This window comes from Cylas formicarius, unplaced genomic scaffold (assembly GCF_029955315.1).
Source record: "Cylas formicarius isolate icCylForm1 unplaced genomic scaffold, icCylForm1.1 PGA_scaffold_10__41_contigs__length_53128322, whole genome shotgun sequence".
Taxonomy (NCBI): Eukaryota; Metazoa; Arthropoda; class Insecta; order Coleoptera; family Brentidae; genus Cylas; species Cylas formicarius.
This window is the reverse complement of record NW_026844214.1, coordinates 11,270,188-11,295,224: the sequence shown is the minus strand read 5'-3', so window position 1 is coordinate 11,295,224 and position 25,037 is coordinate 11,270,188. Positions and strand designations below refer to the sequence as shown.

At 34.0% G+C, this 25,037-nt stretch overlaps 1 protein-coding gene across 2 annotated transcripts in view; it reads right to left on the bottom strand.

Moving 5' to 3' along the window:
• The window catches only part of LOC132701002 (hemicentin-1), a 178,944-nt gene that overhangs the window by 116,238 nt on the left and 37,669 nt on the right, over positions 1–25,037 (bottom strand). The window contains exons 2-4 of one of the 2 annotated variants that reach the window (XM_060668613.1): positions 19,498–19,630; positions 6,630–6,844; positions 3,988–4,104 (exon numbers count right to left, since the gene is read on the bottom strand). In XM_060668613.1, the coding sequence (XP_060524596.1) occupies positions 3,988–4,104; positions 6,630–6,844; positions 19,498–19,630 (465 nt within the window). Of the gene's footprint in view, positions 1–3,987; positions 4,105–6,629; positions 6,845–19,497; positions 19,631–25,037 lie in introns of those variants that run through there. The other variant, XM_060668622.1, reaches the window with a different exon arrangement.

The following is a 25,037-nucleotide window of genomic DNA, read 5'->3' as shown; positions in this document are numbered from 1 at the left end:
ATGGAAGTACATTCAACACATGGGTTTTAGATTTAAAAAAAATGACAAAGGGCAAGTATTAATGGAATCTTTCCGAACTCGGAAATGGCTACTGGAATATTTAGAAAAAAATTGGATTTACAGAGAACAACAAAGGCCAATTATTTACTTGGATGAAACCTGGTTCGACACTTATGATACCCCGGAAAAGGGTTGGGTTGACTCAAATGAGAAGTGTAAAACAAACGCGCCATCAAAAAGAGGTAAAAGAATAACTATTTTGCATGGTGGCTCTAAAGATGGTTGGATTCCAAATGGACTTTCTCTGTCTGCGAAAAATTTTAAAGATTCTACTCTGGATTTCCATGAAGACACCACCGCTGATTTATTTGAAAGTTGCTTTAAAAACAAACTAGTTCCAAATATTCCTCCTAATAGCGTAATTGTAATGGACAATGCAAGTTATCACAGTAGACAGTTGACTAAAACCCCTTCCTCACGAAGATTAAACCAAAAAGCAATTAGTTGAGGTTCTACAAAGCTTGAACGTACAAAAGGAATACGTCTGTGATAATTATGAAAAAAATCTAGGGCATACAGTTTTAAGGTTTCCACCTTACTAATATAACACTTAATAATAATAAGAACAGGCGATGATAGCGATAGTGATACATATATATTATGTGAATAATTTAAGTAGGTAATAAAAATAATTTGTAATTTTATTTTAGATTTAAACATAAATACATAGATAAATAAATAAATATTGTTTTGTATCTTTCCTAACAAAACCCCAAATAATTTCAATTTTATTCTTACAGTTAGTCATTTTCTTATATCTATGAACAGACTTTAACAATTAAATGTTGGATATGGGGCAGAAGATTTACTTGGGAAAATGAAAAATTAGGTAGTTTCGAAAAGAAATTTAGAGTCTTTCTTAAAAACTGATTTTTAGAAAACAGAAATATAATTTTTCCCTTTTTACAGAGCCTATTACAAAAATAGTATGTAATTTTGGCCAAATTTTGCACATATAACATATCAATCGCCTATTATTATAAAAATTTATACAACTAGTTTTGTTAGTTATTGTAGAAACTGCAAAATATATAGTGAATTATATGAACTGCTTAACTAAAACTGCCTCATATTCTACTCTGTACCTGGTTTTATATTGTTGAAGAGGGGTGCAGCTAAAGGGGTCGTGTGAAGATTGTGGCGTGGTTACGATTGTTTGTTTGCTTAAAGATTTTTAGAAGAATTTTATTTTTATCGAATAAAATTTGTTCTTTGAGCCTAGTTCATATTTTTCGTCCGGATCGTCCAAAGTATTATTTTGTTCTTTGACGGATCAAAGATGTTGAGGGATTATTGGACAAGTGGTAAATTTCGTTCTGACGTTATATTTTTTAAGAACTTTTGATATGTGGTGAGTGATGTTTTGAGTGTAAGAAAGGGAATAGCAGCAAGTGTGGGGTTGCTTTTGGACTCATTGTCTTTGGAAGGTTGTGGTTAAACGTTTAATATATCTAATGTGGAAGTTCGGCTTGAGATAGTTTTACTGCTGTGCATTAAGGTATCGGTCTGTGTGGGTACGTTTTCTGTATACAAAATGACCCAATGTTAGGTCTTATTTTCTATTGATAAGTATATCTAAGAATGGGAGATTAATATTAGTTTCTTATTCAATGGTAAAATGGATGTTAGGGTGTGTAGTCTAGTAGGGATTCATTCATCATTCATCACTTGTCCAGAAATATCTAAATCTCTCAACATCTTCCGTCAAAGACAAAATTCCGTTTGAGGTGCCAGTAGTTTAGAGCATTCCATTCAATTTATTGGAGGTGCACAATCACGAAAACGAACATAAAATTTTATTGGATAAATCTAAAATTCATGCATGTAATCGATTCTTCTATCAACGAAAAATCCGAAAATCTATAGAAATGTATAAGCAAACAATCTTAATCGCGACTTACCTGTCTCCGATATGGAAACCAAGTCATCCGCGACAATGTTCATACCCCTCCTGCAGCTCCTCCGATCTCGAACAATATATAGGCAGGTACAGAGTAGAATGCGAGTCAGTTTCAGTTAAGCACTGAATAAGCCAACAGGATGATTTACGTCAGCAAGTTCAATTCAACAACCAACGCAGGAAGAATCCAGATGTTTTGTAAATAGTATTAAAATACCCTGTGGAGGTTTTTTTTGGAAAATGTTTTTAATGTCTTTCAATTTGCTTTCGATCCTATAGTTACGAGGGGCAGGTCTTCAAAAAGTGTTATTGCTGAACTGTCTAGAAGTTTTTGATATATTAGCCTTGTCTGATGACTTCAGTAAAAAATTAAAACAAAATTTTATACACGTTATTTTATTTGAGAGTTATATTTAGTTATTGTTTTTGTTGTGTCTATTTTTGTAAAATATTAAATGTTAATTGTCTATTTAATGCAGAAGTTATTATATGGTACGTTACAATTAACATCTTTTTGCTTTTTTGGATGTGTTTATGGAGAGCTGATAATACTTAGTATAATGCATTTAAAAAATGGAATTCTATTTCTGTAAATCACCACCCTAAAATTTTGTGTAGTTTCAAAAGATGATAAGAAATATTTCATAATGTCGAACAAAATGTTTTTTTACTTTGCTCTCAATTTAAACGGTCAGGTATTTTGACGTGTGTTGATTTCCAAAAATATACGGAAAAACTAATTGTCGTAGATTAACTATATCGTACACTCGTTATTATTAATAATTTGATTGAGTGATGTAGAAAATTACTAGGACCATTTTTATTTATTTATTTTATAATAAAATTTTATAATAAAAACAATAATACGTTTATTTCATAAACTATGTAACACCGAAAAATATAATATTTGCTTAACAGAACTATGGCACTGCCGAAACTAAATAGTCAAGCTACATTAGATATATTAATTTGAATCAAAATAAGGGAAATGAAGGGACTAGGATTGTTGTTAAATACAATTATTTGAAATATTTGATGAGAGATGCGAACAAAGCTAAAATGTTCGAGACTGTATAAGAAAAGAGCAGCTTGAATCTATACTTGAATGCATTATAGTTGAAAAATATTATAAGAGTAAAATCTTTTGAAAAGTTAAGTTTCCTTGGTTAACTAGATAAGGAATACAGACAAGGAGCCATATGTAACGTAATCCTAAAATTTGAAAATCATTTGAAATATGGTGTGGATCTCGTACATGTCTCTCATCTATTGAATCAAGACAGACACCAAAGACTGCAACACTGCAAAGTTTTCTGTGGTTTTGGCAACCATTGCGGCTTAGGGCACTGCTTGAAGCCATTACGTACTAGTATAGGTCATCAGTTATTAGGATATAGTCCCGCAGTAACACGGGAACTTTTGAAGCGACGATAAACAAAAATGTTGAGATAGGCCATTCAATATGCGCCTGCTAGGTCATATGAAATCTCGTCATATGAAAATAACTGCTGTCGTTTCCAACCGCTCAATAAGACCTAGCGGCAATTAACACCCAACAGGGTAGCCCAAATTTCGTTAAATTTTCCGGAAAAACGAGACCAAACTGGAGGGTAGTACGAGTGTTAGTGGCGCGGATAAAAAGTGTTGTGTTCGTATCCCCTTCATTGCACATATAACAGGATTAACATCCAAAATATAGATTTGCAGTAGCAGAAGCAGAATGGATAACCCGGTAACAGTCTAAATAAATGTCTGTAATGTTATTGATCTAAGCGGGTAAACAAACAAAATAACGAAAGGAGGTTGACGAATTTCTTTCTACAATAGAACAGTGCTTCGATTGACCTCAAACTTTATCAGGATTAGGTAAACCGATATACTTTCTAAATCTGGAAAATCCCGACCGCCCCATCAATATAAAACGAAACCATCATTAACGGCATTAAACGGAAAATGGCCTACGCCCGGCCTTACATGTACCCTACAAATGATTAGCTGTCACAAATAACAAATTACCACAAACTCACCTCCATTGACCTCGCACGACAGAAAGAGTTCGTGACCCTCTAAAAAGGGTCCGGCGGAGGCATTCAGCTTGACTTCTCTCCCTTCTGCGTCAAAAATGCGCGGCATGGACGGTTGCTCTGAAAGAGAGTCCACAAAAGAACAGAGTAAACAATCTTTTCCGCACATAATAAGAGAATCATTAAAAAGTGTAACGTCAAATGAAACTGGTCTGAAACTACAACTTGGTACTTTAGGCGTCTCGAAGGACATTTTATGTCAGGTAGGAATTTCCGTGAACAATATGGTCTACGCTTTTTATCAATCTAAATCAAAAAAAGAGACACAGAGACAGAGAGAGAGAGAGAGAGAGAGAGAGAGAAATGACAAAAGAAGAGAGAAAAATTAATCTTGTGCAACATTTAAAGAATGTGTTTCAAACACCCACTTGAATAATTGGTATTCAGAAAAGTCAATGTTATCGCATTATATTGAGTAAAGACAATTATTTTAAATATGTTTCCAATTTTGTTGTAAATGTGTAACATTTTAGTGCCTTACATTAGGGTTTAGGTACTTATATTTTCGCCTTATATTTTTATTTCTTTTAAAAACTTGTCAAAGATTCATAAATTAGTCTTAAAGAAAGTACAGTTGCAGTATTTAGTAGCGATAAGTATTGCACGCTTCTGTCGGATAATACAGTGGTATGGAATAAGACCTCAATATTTATGAGAAAATTACTTGTAACAACAAACTCAGCCGAGGATGATTTTGGGTAGCTAGAGGTGCTAGAGGCACGACTCATTTGGGAATCACATAAATATATTTTTCCACTCCCTTCTCTAAAATGCCCAATTATAAAGTGATCTAGCGCGCGGAAAGAGTGATTTTCCCACGTCATTCTCGTTTCTCGGATTCAGGAGCAATCGGATGTTTTCGGAGATATTTGCCACGGCTTGAATTTTGACGTTTGTCAATTCTGACGCTCATGTCAGTGAATATATTCAAATTGTTTTAAAAAAGTGTCACTCGTCTATTAACACTCAAATGCGGTTTATCATACTTGTTGCATAATACGAAGTGTGTTCAAAAAGTAAAATGAATTTGATATAATTTTCTTTATGATGTTGGTACACATGGTTACAGTACTGCAAAACACTTGGAATGTTGATAACGGCATATGATAAATCTACTTTGAGCAAAAAAAAAATGTTTATAAATGGTAGAAGCTGTTCCAAGATGCCCGAGAAAATGCATGCAACATCGCTCTGGACGCCCCAGCACGTCAATAACTGACGAAAGCGTTAAAGAAGCGAAACAAATGATGTTGAAAAATTTGTCGAATCACTATTAGAGAAGTGCCTGAAGGCTTCGGCATCTCTATGGGCTCGTGTTATGCAATTTTTTCCGAAGTTTTGGGCATTAAACTTGTAGCAGCAAAATTTGTTTCGATACTGCTTAATTTTGAATAATAGGACCATCGAACTGTCAAACGACGTCAATGATAATCCTGACATTCTTAAAAATGTCATAACTGGTGACGAATCATGGATATATGGTTATGACGCTGAAACCAAAGACCGGTCGTCCCAATAGAAGAACCCAGAATCGCCAAGACCGAAAAACGTTAAGTTCGATCAAATGTCAAGGTTATGCTTACTGTTTTTTTTATTATTGTGGCATAGCACATCAAGATTTCTTACCACAAGGTCGCATGGTCAATAAAGAGTATCTTGAAGTTATGCTCCGTTTGCGAGAAGCAATACGAAGAAAACGTCCGGAATTGTGCCCCAAAATAAAACCACAATTATGTCTCAGCCACCATATTCACCGGATATGGCCCCTTGCGACTTTTTCCTGTTCCCAGAACTCAAGCATCCCAAAAAAGGAGAAGGTTTGAAACGATTGAGAAGATAAAGAAGAAATGGCTTGAAAACTCGAGACTATACCAGAAAGTGCTTACCAGAAGTGCTTCGAGGATTGGAAAAAACGTTAACACACACATATCTGGTGGGATTATTTTAAAAGTGATAATTCAATAAATACTTTTTGATAAAACTTAAAAGTCGCCTTACTTTTTGAACACATACCATGAATATCTACATTTTTAAATATAGTCCAGCGTCGAGGTTGGTTATATCATTTACGGTAGAATTCATCTAGTTCACACCGGGTACGTATAATACTAACAACATTTCATATCAAAACAATTCTTTAAATAAAAAAATTGAAGGCGCGTGTAGTAACACACAAATTGACAAAGGCATTGCCAATTGATAAAATAACGTCTAAATGTTCTATTTGATCATTTGCTTCCTTTGGTTTGGATAAGACGCCAAAAACATATTATCGAAGCGTCAAAATTTTATATATACATAATGAGGACTTGGTTATATCTCAACAATACAATCAGGGCCAACAGAATGATAGTGTTAAGTACTTTGGCCGTATTTTAAAGTAGACCCGAATATTTTAGTTAAGAAAAGTAAGGCTCAAATTACGTGTCCTTTTTGTTGTTAATGACACTACTGCCGCAAAGATTTCCATAGCGATTTACCATTGCCATCGAGTTAAAATATGAATTTTTAACAAACCGGTGGCTTTACAACCACAACAAGTGGCCATATTTATAGGATGTACGATAACCTTAAATCACTCTAACCTACTAATGTCAAGTTGATTTTATAGTTTCTCGTGGGCGAGTTGACAAAATCCACGCGACATCTAAAAACTCCCTCGTCCTGATTCCCGACGTTTTGTATCCTTAATCTGGACTTCGACGGCTCGTCATCGGCAATAAAGTAAGACCGTTGTCCGAGATCATCGCTCATTGCCAGATGGGAGGCCCTGGACAGCGGACCGCCCCTCGCGTCCAGACTGGAAAGCAAAAACTCGATTAATGAGTAGTCTGGCTGGTCGGCACTTCTTGATGCGAAAACATGTCGCAGAAGAAGCGCGTTAACTACCATCTACGTCTAACTTGGAAATTTATTCACATACGTTTGTCCGACATGGCTAAATGCAATAATTCCACTGAATGATTTCACTGGTCTACAACATTCAAAATTTTGACAAATGTTTTTGACTTTACATTTTTTTGGTAGGCTGATTTCAAAAAATATATGCATTTATTTGTGTCATTTTAGGTTTTTTTTGCAAACATTAAAAAAAAAAAAACATTATTTCTAAAATAATTAATTTTTTTATTCAGTAAAAACGTGTAATCCTAGTAAAAAAGTGAGAAAAAAAAGTTTATTCAGGTTTTTTTTAGTGAAATCTTCGTCTTTTTGCCAGAAAGCTGCCCGGATATTCGGCTTTGCGGTTTTAAGGGCATATCCTGTTTTAACAACCAGGAGTAATCCGTGACATCATCCCATCTGCCTTGGTATCGCAGTTTCATTTCCTTAATATCCTTTTGAAACCTCTCTCCCTGTTCTTCGCTAACTGCTCGAAGATTTTCAGAAAAATAGTTCAAGCGTGAAAACAGCACTTTAAACCTAGACGATGAACGTATTGTAACATATTTTGAACAATACTTTCGTAGGTATCGTCTTTAGACTTCCCCAGAAACTTATCAATTACTTCTTCATTTTTGGTCATTGTACTTTGAAAATCCTTAGATTCTTAGATTCCTCTGATTTTGACGATATGGCGTTTTCTAGTTCTTTTGGGGGCAGTAGGTATCGGTTCATATGGTGTTTATTATTTTTTCTGTCCAATCCTTGAATATTACGCGAATAAAAATAACAATCATTACGGTGATTCCTAGGCTCTCGCAATACTGTACGAATAACAAACCTTAAACATTTCTTCCTACCTTTTTACCAGTTACTTAATGCTTCAATGCAAACGGAACAGACAATAAGAGGAGATCAGGACTTCTCTCGCTAGCCAAATTTTGCACGAAAATAAGCTACGAGATAACTACCACAAATATAACAAAAGTTATTTGGATATGTTCTCCAACACTAGAAATACGCAACAACGAAGACAACAGCCGTGAACACAGTAGCACTACCCATACAACGAAACTGCGCATAGGCAGGTTACAACGCTGTATTGACACACTAATATTATCCTGTGTTGCCAAATCACATTTAATTTCATAAAAATCAATCCATTTAAAATCATGCCTAACATGGAACAAATGTATTCCTCTCATATATATGTTTATTAATAAAATAACACTTTCAAGACATAGACCGCTATAAAAAAATGACGCGATGGAGCAAAAATATGGCGTATTTTGGGAAAAGGACCCCCCAAAAATATACAAATAAGCAAACAGTTTTCAAAAATCAAAATCAATGTAGATCTGTCTTTTTATTATTTGCAAAAAACTAGTTTCCTTCCAAAACAAGAAATAAAGCCTGATTGAAGTTCTGTTTTGTTTCTGAAATATCTATTCGATTTTGAGATAAAATAGAGTGTTGTTTTGAAAAAAAAGTCCCAAGTGTGAGGTTTGTGTACAAATCGCATTTTTCCTATAACTAAAAAAAATAAAAATAAAAATGTAGTTTTGATGATTCATAAATTTTAAATTTAATGTTTTTCATATACCTTGTGTAAAGTTGTCACATGCTTATGTCAAATTTAAATATTGAAATACAATGAATCGATTTAGTTTTAAGGTAGGATAATTCAATTTCAAAAATTGTATTAAAAATATCATTTTTGAGATTTGAACTTATGCGTTTGTTCATAAACTCCTCTTTTTTTAAATAGTGATTTGTTGTATTTTTGGAACTTGTATTTTTAGAATTAATTTATCATCAAAAAATATTAGTTTGCTTTAATTGGATTTTATAGACTAGTAAAAAAGTAAATGAGCATTACGTTTGGACTAACACTTTTCGAGTCATTTTTTTTGCACATAATTTGTTTAAGCTGCATTATAATGTAATTTGTTTATTAAAACATTATTATTATTATTATTATTATTATTATTATTATTATTATTATTATTTCCAGACTCTTTCCCCTGTTATTATGTCTGCTGTCCACTCGTAAATTCTATAAATTTACCGAAACGGACAATTTACACCAAATCATGTCGTTCCAGGGCAGACAAAAAATACCGACAAAATTATAAGGCCATAAATTCAATTGTAATGCGTAGTGCAAGTAGCGCCGCCAATTCGATGCGTCAAAATCCAAATGTAATGGAATATTTAATGGCACAATAAAACATTTCCATTTATTGGTCTGCGTCGAGCTATCGTAGCTTTGTTGACAATAATACGCAAAACGTGGGATATTTGACGAGAACTGAAAAATACTAATATTAGACGTAAATCATGGTAAAAGCCAGTTTGATAACACGTACGCCGTAAATGCATATTTTCGAAGTGATTATACCTAAACACCGGCTTTATTAAAAAATTCGGAGTGAAAAATTCGTCAAATCAAATTTAATATGGATCTAAATTAAAAAATGTTACAATTCAAAAAAATTTCACACCCATTTTTGAACGCGCTTCTTGACTACGTTATTTACGAAAATAAACTTAATAAGGCAGTGTCAATTTCGTCCTTGGGGACACGAGGGACGCCATAATGGCGATGAAGGCGGTGTAGGACAATGACATTAAACCCAGAGGATAACCGATAAGCTTTTATTGTTTACGCACCCAAAAAATACATCACAGTCTAAACTTACGTAAATACCATTACAAATTTTCATAAATAGTTATCACATCAGATACTAATTTATTTAAAAAGAAGCATAAAGCATAAGCCAATGGTTTGTTGCAGATGCTGAGAATTGCTGCATTTTATCAATTTGGCGCCTTTATGGGGTCGTGTGGGGCAATAAAATTTTAAATATCTCATTTTTCTAATGAAATGATACACTATACACCAGAAATATCTGAATAAGTGAATAATTTTAACTGCGTAGGTTTCATCCTTAGTTTCCAAGAAAGTTATCAATTTTTTTAAATAAAATCGAGGCGTTTTTGGTCATTGTGTTCTGAAAATCCTTGTCTTTGCATAATGAGTCATTTGGGAAGGAATTAGATTCTTTTTATTCTGACGGTTCATCTGGTCCATGTCGAACTGGTCGAATAGCAGAGCCAAGATTGGGAACACAATTTGTTTTGATGTTATAATGGATGTTTTTTTTCGATGTATGGAACTTTAAGTTGGCATTACTGTTCAAGATGGTGACCGATTTAACAGCTGTCAAGTGATTTATTCTGAGTTTGGTGTGGCAATTCGTCATGAATAGACTCACGCCTGAACAACGCTTGCAAATAGTGCAATTTTATTTCGAAAATAATGGTTCTGTGCGGAATACGTATCGCGCACTACGCCATCGACAAAATCGTCCATCAGAGCAGTTAATTCGATTAACCATGGAACGTTTTCGCACCACGTTTACTCTTATTGATAGCTCGCAGCCCCAGAGACACCGTACGGTGCGTACAGAAGAAGCTATTGCTTCTGTAGAGCGTAGCATTGAGGAAAACCTGAATGAGTCCATCCGCCATCGAGCACAGAAATTGGATCTGTGTCCATCCACTTTATGGAAGATTTTGCGGAAGGATCTTGGTTTACGTGCTTACAAAATCCAACTCGTGCAAGAATTGAAGCCAAAAGATCATCAAGTAAGGATTAGATTCGTCGAATGGGCCCAAAACGAGATTGCCGTTGTTCCCGATTTCTGGTTGAATGGTTACGGCAACAAACAAAACTGCCGCATTTGGAGCGAAGCTAATCCTCAAGTGTATGTCGAAACACCGTTACATCCAGAAAAACTGACTGTTTGATGCGCTTTATGGGCTGGTGGAATCATTGGTCCGTACTTCTTCAAAAACGATGATGGCCAAAACGTCAATGGTGATCGGTATAGAGGTATGATTACTAACTCTTTCATTCCTGAATAACCATGATGCCCAGGAGGCGTGGTTTCAACAACATGTCACACAGCTCGTGCCACAATCGATTTATTGAAAGACACGTTTGGTGACCGCATAATTTCACGTTTTGAACCTGTGAATTGGCCTCCAAGATCTTGTGATTTAACACCGCTAGACTACTTTCTGTGGGGCTATGTAAAGTCATTGGTCTATGCGGATAAGCCATAAACGCTTGACCATTTGGAAGACAACAATCGCCGTGTTATTGCCGATATACGGCCACAAATGTTGGAAAAAGTCATTGAAAATTGGACGTCCAGATTGGACTACATCCGCGCCAGCAGTGGCGGTCATATGCCAGAAATCCATTTATAAATATTTAAAAAATATATTCAAAAATATTAAAAATCTAATGCCACAAGATTATCTTTCGGATAAATAAAATTCATGTCAATGGAATAATCCATCGTTGTTTTATTGCAACTTAAAGTTCTATACATCGAAAAAAACCACGCCTTAGTCTGCCTTTTCTTTACTACGACATAACTACCACAGATATACCAAAAGTTATTTGGATTGTTTACACAATGTCTTCTGTCCATATTTATACGATCCAGAACACTAGAACTACACAACAACCAAGACAACAGCCGCGAACACGGTAGCACGACTACCAATACAACCAAACTGCGTATAAGCAGGTTGTAATGATGTATTGACGCTTCTGCGCCAACTCTGGTGCTCTGCAGATAAATCTAATTATAAATCACGCCTAATATGGAACAAACGTATGCATGTCGTAGGTATGTAGATTAATAAAATAACATCAAGGCAAATGCTGAGCCTAAACAGTAAGTAAGAAATCACATTTCCTCCATGCTTGTCCTTCGTCAATAGCATAAAAATCGATTTTCTGAAATTTTAAATAATTGTTGTAGAATTTAATTTCACAAGAACAACCTTGTGGAGTAGACCGTGGAAGAATGTTTCAAAAATAATATTTTGGAGCAAAATTCAAGAAACACAAGATTAATATTTAAATAGCACACCCTGTCTAATATTTGTACAAAAGTCATTTTCTAATAAAACCTCTTATCCTTGATGGTATATCTTGAAAACTTTGAAAAATTTATAAGTTTACAAAAGTTAGCGTAATAGGAATAGCAATGTTATAAAATTATCCAAGATCTAAATTTTAGTAATAAATATGAGATATTTAAAAAATTAATTAAGACGTATGAATCTTAAGAAATCTTTAAATCTTAAGAAAGTAAACGTAGATACAAAAAAATTATACTTGATGGTTACACTTTGCTGTTAAAAATCGATGAAACATAAGAGCAACTTTGCAGAAAAATTAGTCTAAAATACTTGGGAGTCTTAATTGAACAACATCAAAAATGGGGCCCTCATATCGATTATATGGCAAAATGGAATAAAACAAGTAACCTATGTTACAAATTCTATGCTTGACCAAATATTTTAAATAATAAAAGTAGCCTCTTGATAGCCCATACAAGTCTGGTAGACTGTTTGTTTAATTATGGTATACTAATTTGGAAGAGTGCCCTAAAAATAGTACAAATATATCAAAATTATATAGTAAGAATTATATGTACTGTTGCTGAAAACTAACAGTGGTAGCGTGCACGATTTTAAATATCCCCCTCTGGGACGCCACTTAAATGAACAATTTTATTTTAATTATACAAAATAAAGACCCGTATGACCACGAAAAAAGCGTCTCAAGTTTTGTGACAATCAGCTTATAGATTTTTGAGTAATTAATAAAAAGCTATTTTTTCTATAAACTTTGACACAATATGTGTTAATATACAACAAGAAATTCTGGGATCCCCTCTACCCGACTATCTGGTTTCATTTCACCTAAAACTAGGTCTTATTCATCGAAATGTTTCATTTTGTTGCCAAAATTACCATACCACGCGTTGTTTATCCCCCATTTTTCCATTACCAGCAACGTAAATAGCATCGAAATGAAATATCACCCCTATAAACCCAAGAACATTTTTGACCGTATGTATTCAAACCGAGATGCCTTTTTCCTTTTAGGAACATCGTTTAAAGGAACCGACGCGGGATTCTTTCCAAAATCCATGCACGAGCGATACGATTTATGGCAACTAGTCTTGTATAGATTTTTATTTTGGTTCAGAAATGGGCGAGGATCGATTTAAACACCGGAAGCAAGTTGTAGAGGATCCGGAATAGTTAGCCGGGCCGCGAGGAATAAATCAAACCGCCATGCCCGGAGAGCAAAACGCTGAGCGCACCACTTTTATTCCCAACAAATTCGCAGGATATGCAGCCACGGGATATTTTGCCTGCTTGATAAACTCCCTTCCGCGATATATTATTCGGTCGGAAAAAAAATCCCAAAATAAGCGTTATCCTTTCAAATTAAATTGATCGGTTGGTGCTATACAGTATGACCCGTATTAAATAATGTAAACATCGTTCTGGTTCGTCAAATGCGACGATGAAATTAAATCGTCACTCTGCGTCAACCTTAACCTAACTGAAAATGACAACTCAAGTCAAAGAACTTACATATTCATACCAATATGAACTTTTTACGTACACGCTATACCGACACTATATTCCGGGATATCATCCGTTCGCTCGTTGAACTCCGACTGGAATCCTGCTATATATATATATATATATATATATATATATATATATATATATATATATATATATATATATATATATATATATATATATATATATATATATATATATATATATATATATATATATATATATATATATATATATATATATATATATATATATATATATATATATATTCTCACGTATTGATTCACGGATGGAAAAATGTGATGACACTATACTCCGGGATATCATTCGTTCGCTCGTTGAACTCCGACTGGAATCCTGCATCCGACTGGAATCCTGCAAATCCTGCATCCGACTGGAATCCTGCAGACGTTTCGCCAAAATTTCACTTGGCATCTTCAATGCTCGTGCTCCGAAAACACTTCGAACAGTCAAGTCAGTCATTCGAAGTGTTTTCGGAGCGCGAGCATTGAAGATGCCAAGTGAGATTTTGGCGAAACGTCTGCAGGATTCCAGTCGGATGCAGGATTTGCAGGATTCCAGTCGGATGCAGGATTTGCAGGATTCCAGTCGGTGTTCAACGAGCGAACGGATGATATCCCGGAGTATAGTGTCATCATATATATATATATATATATATATATATATATATATATATATATATATATATATATATATATATATATATATATATATATATATATATATATATATATATATATATATATATATATATATATATATATACCCAGTTTCGGTGTAATTGGTTGGCAGCGCCGTCTCGCGATGGGCATAGAAACTTCGTGCGCTACGATACCCACTTTTCGGTCGCAGACAGAACCAACCCTATATCGCTCGTCACAATACAATAACATCGTTTAATAATTAATAACGTATAAAGCAGGAAGTCTGAAAATCCTTTTTTTAAGTCATGGAAGGAGATTCTTAAAAATATGCAATTCATGACATATACATTTTTACCATTGAATTTTAAATTGCACAATTTTGATTGTTCAGTCAAATGTATGAATCAAATCGGAAAATACAGAGACTACCAAAATGTTATGTTATTAGGAACAATATTAAACAGATTTTAGAGACTCATTTTGCCAAGATTTTAAACCACTTCCATTGGAAAATATCCACATTGCGTCTAAAAGTACAACTTTTCTAAATTCTGATATATAATTTTCAGTACATTTCTTTAAAAATTGAACACGCTCATTCACTATTTGTGGCTGTTTATATAAAAACCTTACAGTGCTTTTATACTGGAATCCTAACATTATTTATTTTCCAAAACAATGTTTTCTTAGTTTCCTCCATGTTGTTTTTAATCTATATAAATCATAAATTACATTTTTCTAATCCCGTCTGTAAAATACCTAATTACACACCGATCTAGCGTGCGGGAAGCCACATTGGTTTTGTTTCCCACGGATTCGAGCCACTTCGGACATTTCCGCACGGGTTTGGGAGCAATCGAATGTTTTCGGAGATATTTCCCACCCCTTGAATTTGGACGTTTGTCAATTCTGCCGGTTATATCAGTGAATGTGTTCGTCTTGTTTTGCGAAAATGTACCCATAAACTAACAGTCTTAGAAAAGTGTAGTATCCAACACTGCAACACGTTCGGTAAACTTTTTAATTTGGATAATATACTATTCCAACTTCCATTTTCACATCTTCCATCAAATCTTTAGTTTGAGTAGGAGGTATATCAAATTTGTAGTGTACAATTAAATAAGATTAAAGAAAAACAAACGTGACAGTTTGTTGTTGAGAAATCGTAAGTAGAAATACTATGTGATTGTCGAACTTCCATGATCTTCATTTTTTTGTTTATATAACGTTGTCAAGTGCAGACTAATGTTAATGTGACGGTGATAAAGGAATCTAGCTGTCTATCGGATCCATTCCAGATGATGAAGGTGTCGTCCATATATCGAAGCCAAACCCCAGGTTTAATAATTGCCACATCTATAACGTACATTGAAGGAAGCCCATCGATAGGCCATCATCTTATGCGTAAAACTTTGGGCACGTTGGTCTATATACTTTCCACGTCAAAGATAACAAACTTGTCTAAAGACATAATCTTACCAACTGTCCGGAGTTCTTTACAAATGAACGAGTTCTTCTGGTAAGGGACTGGACGATTCGAAGGAGAAATTTACTTAAGCTGCTGGTTGCGGAATCTCGCGAACTAGTATAGATCTGAGTGCTATATTACTTTATCACATCAAATGGTCCGAAGCTCAGATTGTCCACAGGGAGCCGCATTGGAAAAAGCGCAAGTTTAAAACAAAAAACAATGGGAAAATCTTTAGCAATCCAAGCGTGGAAATACCTACAATTACATAAATGGGAGCACCAATGCTAACGTTCTAACGGAACAACTCCGACAAGATTAAACACATAATCCAGTGTATAAATGTAAGTTCGACAATCTCTTAGTATTTCTACTGAATCATTGTCCACCACCTTTGAGAAAAGGTGAGGTAAGACCCGCACCTAATATGTTTAAAATAATAAACTTTTATTTAAAATTTTACATTATCATTTTTATGTAATGTATTTTTCTAAATATTAATAATTATTTATAGGTACATCTAAACAACGGCACATTCTATATTAGTAACAGCGTAAAAATGCTATCAGAGAAGGCATACGTGATATTTATGGTATATGTAGTCTAACCACAACTAACAAACTAACCAAAACTAAACAAACTAATAGAAATAGGAAATAAATAAATAATAGACTTTACTTGAAGCTCTAATAATTCGAAACTGTATAATGCAGATATAGGGAGTTTCGTATAAAAAATGTTACATTGACTTACCACATATTTCTGAATCACCCTGTAAAATATTTTTTTAATTCCTACACAAACAAGCTATATTGTGTGAAATTTAGTTAAAAGGACAGCTTACAAATAAAAAACTGATCAATAACCTTGCACAGGAGAATATTAAAAACCATAACAGATAGAAAGTCGCTTAAACAATTCCGTTGGTACATGAGGCAAAAATTATTGCAGAAAAAAAGGCAGAAAGTCAAGTGGAACCTCCGAAAAACATTCCAGAAAGATTCTTCTATTCTAAAAAGGAACTACGCGCTCTAGAGCTAGTTTTGACCAAGTTTAGACAGTACGATAGAATTTCTTTAATAAACTGATCGCTGCTATTGAATTTGTTTGTTGGACAAGAAAATTATAGAGACGCGGTTTACCTGTAGTCGGTGTCAGAATATGGCCAGTGAACATGTATAGGGTGGCCCGTTTAAGAGGGGCCTATATTTATCTCGAAGCCTACGGGGTTACAAAAAAAAATTAATTACAAAAGTTGTTTCATTTAAAATGACCTTTATTTTTTTTTCCTAATCGTCACTTTTTTATATACAGGGTGGTAAAACACCCTATATTTTATTGCATTTTTGGATAGTTTTTTCAAGGACAAATTCAACAATATAAAATGATTATGGTTCTGTGATGCACAGTTTCGAACTTAATAGCGATCATGTTTAGAATTCGGGTTATGTTTAAACCATCATTGTTAGGTTGTTTATTAATTTTTTAAACTTTTTTTTTCCATCTATTATTTTTACGAAAATAATGCTTTTCTTTAGGCAATGACCAAATTCAAAATATTTTCTTAAAATACGCAGTGTTGCCACGTTTCGCAAAATGATAATTTTTACAATTTTCTTATGCAGCCTGTATATTATTGGATTTTCGAATAGCCACTTTAATAGCAATTTCAACTATATAGCATAGTACGGGTCCCTGGCTTACCATTTTGGCTTAATGAGCTCCATATCAACTTGTTCGCAACAGTTATAGAGCATTGTTAAGAAGTCATATTAAAAACAGTATATTAAGCTAAGCACAATGTTGTCAAATTTCGCGAATTACTTATTTCTACGTTTAAATGTCTACGTGAAATAACTACAAAAAATTAACGCTAACTACCAATGCATATTAATTACGGGTAAAAGTAATTCAATTGTCTTTCAATATGTCCGCCGTTTTGAAGAATACAAGCAGTATATGCTATTTCTAAATAGTATATGGCATTTGAGACGTAATTCGTTTCATTTAGATAGCGTACTGCCGCGCGAACTCGTTGCTCCACTTCCAAAACTGTTGACGGTTTATCTTTGTAAACCATATATTTCAATGTGCCCCACAAGAAAAAAGTCCATCGGGGTCAAACCTGGACTCCTCGCTGGCTAGGAGATGGTTTCGTTTTGTCCAATCCACTCTCTGAAATTTCTGTTTAAAAAACGAATGATTGCAGCACTTCGATGGTAAGGAGCGCCATCTTGCTGCCAAATTAAATATGGATGCTCTCCTTGGGGAATATTATTATGTATAAGTAGTCGAATTTCGTTCCTTAATAAGTTTAAATATCGTACGGATATTAAATTTTGTTGGTAAAATATGGGTCCAGATCTCCAGATTGCGCACCATAATTTCACGAATCTTTGCCCCTGCTTGTTTACTTCAAACAACACAACACACTTTTTATTTTCTGAACTCCAATAATGCGTATTTTTCTATTAAATAACACCGCAGACGTTATCGGTCCAAATTATATTTTGAAATATGTTATCCAAAACATGCTTATTCATCATTATATTGAAAAATTCGAGTTTTAAGTTAAAATCTGATTCTTGCAGTTTTTATACTGGTGTGAATTTACATGGCTTATAACTGTTAATTTCTAAACATGTTTGAAGTGTAGTTCGTCTTACGTCTACATCTGAAGCGGCAAGGCGGGTGGAGGTCTCAAAATGCAGAAGAATATCTAGCTGCATATTTTTATCCAAAACCGTTCGGCTCCTACTTTTTTTCACTAAAATACTGCCATTTGTTGGAAACTGCTGGTATATTTTCGCAAATATTTTTTTTTCTGGCAATCGCCTTTGGAGAAATTTGGCTCTATATTGTCTGAGATCACATTCTAATAGTTCAACAACTTCTTCCTCCTTCGTATACATTATGCAAAATAGACTCAACAAAAATACAACTTAATAAAAGAAATAGAAAATAGTCGAAGTGGAAGTCAAAAAAATACACTGACACCTGTCAAAATATCAGTAATATTACCATATCAGACAAATACTGTTGTTTTCAAAGCTACTGCGATGATTATGTCAAAATAGTTAAAAATAATAATATCATCAATATTGTGTTTGTGGTCTTCACAGGCAGGCAGGTTTCTAAAGATTTTCGAAAGACATGTGGTCTATATCATTAAGATTATGAATATTTTTTAAAAGTTTTTTCCACTTAAAGACCTTATTTACAAGATTTTTAAATTATGAAAATAATTTAAGTATTATTGAAAAATAATCGCCAAGTAAGCCAAAACGGTAAGTCAGAGATCCGTACTGTGTTATATAACTGAATTTGCTATTAAAGTGGCTATTCAAAAATCCAATAATATACAGGGTGTCTCATTTAAGAAAATTGAGAACAGCATCATATTGCGAAACGTGGCAACACCGCGTATTTAAAGAAAATATTTTAAATTTGATTATTCTCTAAAGAAAAGTATTATTTTCGTAAAAATAATAGATGGAAAAAAGTTTAAAAAGTTAAAAAAATGTAACTTTTTTTACCACTCTATATATAAAAAAGTAACTACTAGGAAAAAAAATAATGGTCATTTTAATGGAAACAACTTATGTATTTCATTTTTTTTGTAACCCCGCAGGCTTCGAGATAAGGTATAGGTTCCTCTTAGAGCGGCCACCCTGTACATACTGTTATCCGCAAATATTCAATTAGATGCATTTTACTTAATAAAATAAAATTTGGTTGGTTTTATTTACCTTCAGTACAGAGGGCTTGATGGTATTTATTAGTTTTATTCCTGAATGGATAACAATGGGCACACTATCTAAATTGGCCTAAAAATGAGTTGTCCTAGCTACATTTGATAAAAAAGGACACATTTCAATTCCAATCAATTGCAAATATAAATAAATGGTAGGTCATTTATAACGAGGTTTTGGAATTGTCTTATTTGTACAGGAATAAACTCTGCATATTTACCTGTACATTGGCATCCCCAAATTGTCTTTAAACCAGAAAATCATAGTAACATTGTCTCCCGGCAGAGCTGGGGTAACGTCGCATGGTAGTTCCGCATCCTTTCCGATGACAGCCCAAATCAGCTTCGCTGGCACTGAAAATCAATAGTGATTACAGGAATTATCATTTAATAATATTTTGCGCAGAATGTAATTATCTTCATATTGATCCACGGTCCATTCTACTTACAATTGGACCGATCAAGATCCTGCGATATTTTTTTCCAAAATAAAGGAATTTTATCAGTTCAACCTTTATCAAATTTTTTGGAGACTGTTTACCACTCACTCACTGAAAGGAAGAGTACAAAAGTATTATTAAATAATAATTGTTTGTTTTTCTTTTAGTTTTAGTTTATTTTTGTAAAATTGGCTGTGTAGTAACTATCCAATTTAATTATTCTCATATTGATTCACATCCAATTGCATTTCCGTTTGGCTCGATAAAGATTTAATCGCATCTTGCGACAATAAAAACAATCTTCCCAAACACAAAGTTTCTAATTAATTGGGAGAGCGAGCAAGTTTACAATGTAAATTGGAGACCTAACACCAGGGTCAACTTTCCCAAAGATAAGATCCTCGAAGATTGTTGGTATTCGAATTCTGGTCGGAATTAATCAGACGCAAAGCATTGTTATCGGGCCAAAACTAATTTGGACAGCGGAACGCCGACACGTACTCTCTTAAGGAATGTCCCGGAATAAATCTTATTGTTACGTTATAATGGCCGACCTTACTACTGTGCAAGCCGCATACGCTTGCCAACTTTTTGCGCGAATTGTTTCCGAAAACTTTCGCTTTCTTGTATGGAATGAATATTTTATTTTATTTTAATATTTATTAAAACAATTTAATTTCAATTTCCATGCGTGGCGCCGTTAAAACAATCATCAATATATATGTCAGTTAAATAATACAATAAACAATACAATTAATTAAAATAACAAACATTAAAGGCAATTAAAATATACAGGGTGATTGCTAATTGAATATCATTAATTAATGGGGCGATTATTGATTGATTGATTAAAGAAATATTAATATGAACGTATATCCTAAATGTTTTAACTTTTGAGATAAAATATGGTAAAGTTTTTAAAAATAAAATATATTTTTTTAATATGTGTATTACCATTTTAGATATTTTAATAAAATTTCGCACATAAGTACTATGCATCAAGAAGCTTTATTTAGTGTACCACATTCATGGTACGCAACTGATTTCTCTTAAAATAAAAATTATCCTTACAATCTTCAATCAATTTGATGTACGGAGAATTATTATCTTTTTTATTTCGTACATTTAAGTAAATGTCTATCTGTTTTATTAAAATACTTAAAAAAATTGAAGTACGAATACCAAGTACGCAAACTCTGTAAGAATAAAGAATTATTAATTCTCTATGACTTATTAAGTCGGTTGTCAAGGCGGTTGTTTGACAGTCGTTTAACATCAGTTTTTAACTTCGCGTCTTATTATTTTGATGTTTAAAATATCGGAGCATTGTTTACTAATGGAGTTGGCTGATATGCATTTTATATATGGTTTCGCTGATGGCAGATTATGTCAATTGCGCTTTCCTAATGCAGTCATACCAGTTAGGCGAATATACAGTGACACACAGCACAAAAACTAGCTGGTCTTAATGTCTCTTTATTTATTTGAAAAAAAAAACAGCTTATTGAAATTAAGTTAGTAAAGGGCCTTCTAAAAAAGTGTCAATTACTTTTTGTCTTAAATATGCCTTACTTAGTTAACAATAAACGATTAAGCAAATTACATACAATATTAACGTCACATGTAAAATGATGCAAAACAATATATAACCAAATCAATTAGAGCAAAACGACTGCATAATTTGAAATACTCCTGCGAATATTTAGTCGGGCCTTCCTCATTATCGATAACGCCTTGTAGTATTGATTCAACTAGTTTTCTAATATACTCCCGGGAAATTATGTTCCATACTTCAGTAATTTTTACTTTTAATTCATTCTTGTTAGATATTGCGGCACTATTTACTTTGTTTTTTAATGTCAACAACAAATTTTCAATTACAATTAAGTCTGGTGACTGGGGTGGTGTCTTAATAACATTTGCTCAGTTATAAAACAACCAACCGCGAGTGCCTTGAATCATTGTCATCATTGTAAGAACTACAGAAATTGAAGAAGAAGTTTTAAATTTTATTGATGAAACTCCTCAACCTAGTACTAGAAAAATTGGAAATAATCTGAATATCGCGCACGTTTTGGTTTGGAACATTTTGCATGATTTTCTATCCTACCGATATCATAATCAACGGGTCCAAGCGTTACTTCCCAGATTTTCCCTTGCGTGTTAATTTTTGTAAATGATTTTTGGTCTGAACTTGTGGGAAATTACTTAATTGAACCTCTTTTCTTGTCAGAAAGACTAAATGGCCATAATGATAGCCGGCTAGAAGAGCAGCAAATAGAACAATATATAGAAGATTTACCCCTACATATATCAGCACTGATTATATGGCAGCAAGACGGTGCCCCCCTCCTTACAATGTTGTGCAAGTTAAAAAAATGCTTCAAATGCAAAATATCCCAGGGGTTGAATAAGGAACGGCGGAACTATGGATTGCCCAGCCAACAGCCCCGACTTAACTATAATGGCTTTTTTCATTTGGGGACACATGTAATTTTTAGTGTTTTTGTTATATAATTATTGTTGTTGCACTCAGTCACGGCACTTTTAATTATATAAAAATTTAATATTTTTGCCGATTTGTCAAAAACGAGTGTACTAAAATATAAAGTCTGTTATAAGAATAAGATATTTTATTAAACGCATATATAATATAAAGGATGTTCCATTTAAAATAATATGATGTAGGCTTTACCTGTTAGAGATAGCTAAAGAATTTATCCAATTTAATTTATGCGTAGTTTTCGTGAATATGACATCGGTTTGGTTTTGGTACAGCGATTATGATAGCTTCAAAGTACTTTTTATTATTTTGTTTTTGTTCTTAAATAGTTTTCTTCTAATTGAGCTCCTGCTTCTTTGAAACCAAAACTCTCCTACTTTTTACAAAACTTCTGCATTCCACCTGGGTCGGTTTTTGCTGAGTAAAACTTGCTAACGATTCGCCAATCATCCTGTTGGCTTCTTCAAAGCTTAATTGAAACTGGTCCGCATATATTGTTTGACGGGGGCGGAGTTAAATGAGGGGCATAAACACCATATCGGATGACTGATTCCCACATTGGTGACAGGTAAAGAGCTGTGTCGCGGTTAAGATTGTTAGATTGTTTATAGATTTCTAGAGACCCCAGATTTTTTGTTGGTAGAAGAATTGATTACATGAAAGAATTTTAGTTTTATAGAATAAAATTTTATGTCCGATTTCGTGATTGTGTTCGGTAACTACTGATGACTTTATTTGTCTTGGTCTCAAGGCTCTTTCATGTTCTTTGAGCCTAGTTGATATTTTCCGTCCGGTCTCTCCAATGTATTCTTTACCGCATATACGTGGATGCTATAAACTCCTGGCATCGCAAGTGGAAATTTGTCTTTGACGGATCGAATATGTTGAGAGATTTTTGGACAAGTGGTAAATCTGGTTTTGACGTTATATTTCTTTAGAACTTTTGATATGTGGTCATTGATGTTTTGAATATAAGGATAGACAACAGTAGCAAGTTCTTTCGCTCTCATTGCTATTGGAACGTTGTGGTGAAGTGTGTTTTGTGATGGAATGCTTAATATCTTTAATATGTTAATTATTAGAGAGAAGAGCAGAGGTAAGATGTTTTAATTTTGGGTTTAGTGACTAAAACTGAGATATTTTTAGGGCTCTGTAAACAAGAAGGTTGATAACCGATGATTTTTGGGACGGATGGTGATGTGACAATGCATTAGGGTATCGGTCTGTATGAGTAGGTTTTCTGTAAACACAATGACCCAATGTTAGGTCTGATTTTCTATGGATAAAAATATCTAAGAATGGGAGATTATTATTAGTTTCTAATTCAATGGTAAAACGTATGTTATTGTGTATAGAGTTTAAATATCTAAGAAAATCTACTAGGGATTCTTGACCATGAGGCCAAATAACAAAAGTATCATTCACATAGAGTTTCCATAATTTTGGTTTTAGATGGAAGGTGTCTACAACTTTCTTCTCAAAGGCTTCCATATATAAATTCGCTATGACTGGTGATAGTGGAGAACTCATAGCTGTTCCCGACGTTTGTTCAAAAATTTGACCGTTATAAGAAAAACATGTTCCAGACAATCATTTTTCAATTAAGGTGAGAAGATTTGGTTCCAGGTTCTCGGATTTTAATATATTTGAAATGATGTTGAGAGTGTCAGAAATAGATACTTTAGTAAAGAAGAATTGTATGTGGAAACTAACCAGAATGTCTTGCGTATCTAATGTAATCCTTTTTAATTGTTCAATGAAGTGAAAGGAATTAAGTACGAAAGTATTAGTTTTCCCTGTAGGGGTTTTAATAAGGAAGCTAGATATTTTGCTAGAGAATATGTTGAAGAGTCAATGGTGCTGACATTAGGTCGAAGGGGTAATCCTGATTTGTAAATCTTTGGGAGTCCGTAGATATGAGGAATTTTAGAGTCATGAGGGGTGACAGATTTTTTCACGGAGTCTGATAGAGAAGAAGCCTTAATGACAGATTTAAGGTTGCGTTCCATAGAGAACGTAGGTTCTTTTTAAGTTGACGATATGATCCGTCCCTAAGAATATCTTGAATCTTTTCCTGATATTCATTTGTGTTCATGACCACCGTAGCATTTTCTTTATCTGCTTTTAGGATTACGATGTCGGTATTAGATTTTAGAGATTTTAGGGCAATGCGTTCAGGCTTTGCAATATTAGATTTAGGAGGTCTTGATTATTTAAGGATTTTTGCGGTTTCAAATCGAACTTCATTAGCTGTTTGAGTGGGCAGTTGGTTTAGGATAGACTCGACATTTGAAAAGATTTCCTCTTTTAGGATAATACGTGGGGCAAGGACGAAGTTGGAACCTTTTGAAAGAACTGATTTTTCCGTTTCCGAAAGTTGGTGCGATGATACATTAATCACAGTGTTTGCTGGTTGATAAAAGTTTAATGGTTTCCCTAATGTTGACGTTGGTTTTTCAAATTTCTGAATATAATTTTGGGTAGAGGATAAACGAAGATTTAAAGCCTTGTCATGAGTCATGTTTGAAAGGGTATCGAACTTGGATGGGGACAAGATGGAAGAAATCTCAAGATGTAAAGGCAAAAGAGTCTTATTTATTTGGTCTATTTCCTTACGGGTATTGGTATTGGTATTGGTATTAAAGGGGGGCGCCCTCGCGGGCGTCCAAGCACTTAGGCCACCAGGTGGGCCCGTTGTGTCCCCAGGCCGCTCTAAAGGGCGTCCAGAATGCCGCCCCTCCTATAGAAGGTCAGCAACTCCTTTAGCTCAATACCGTGCACTGAGTTCGGATCGATCAGGCCCGTGCCGAAGACTCCC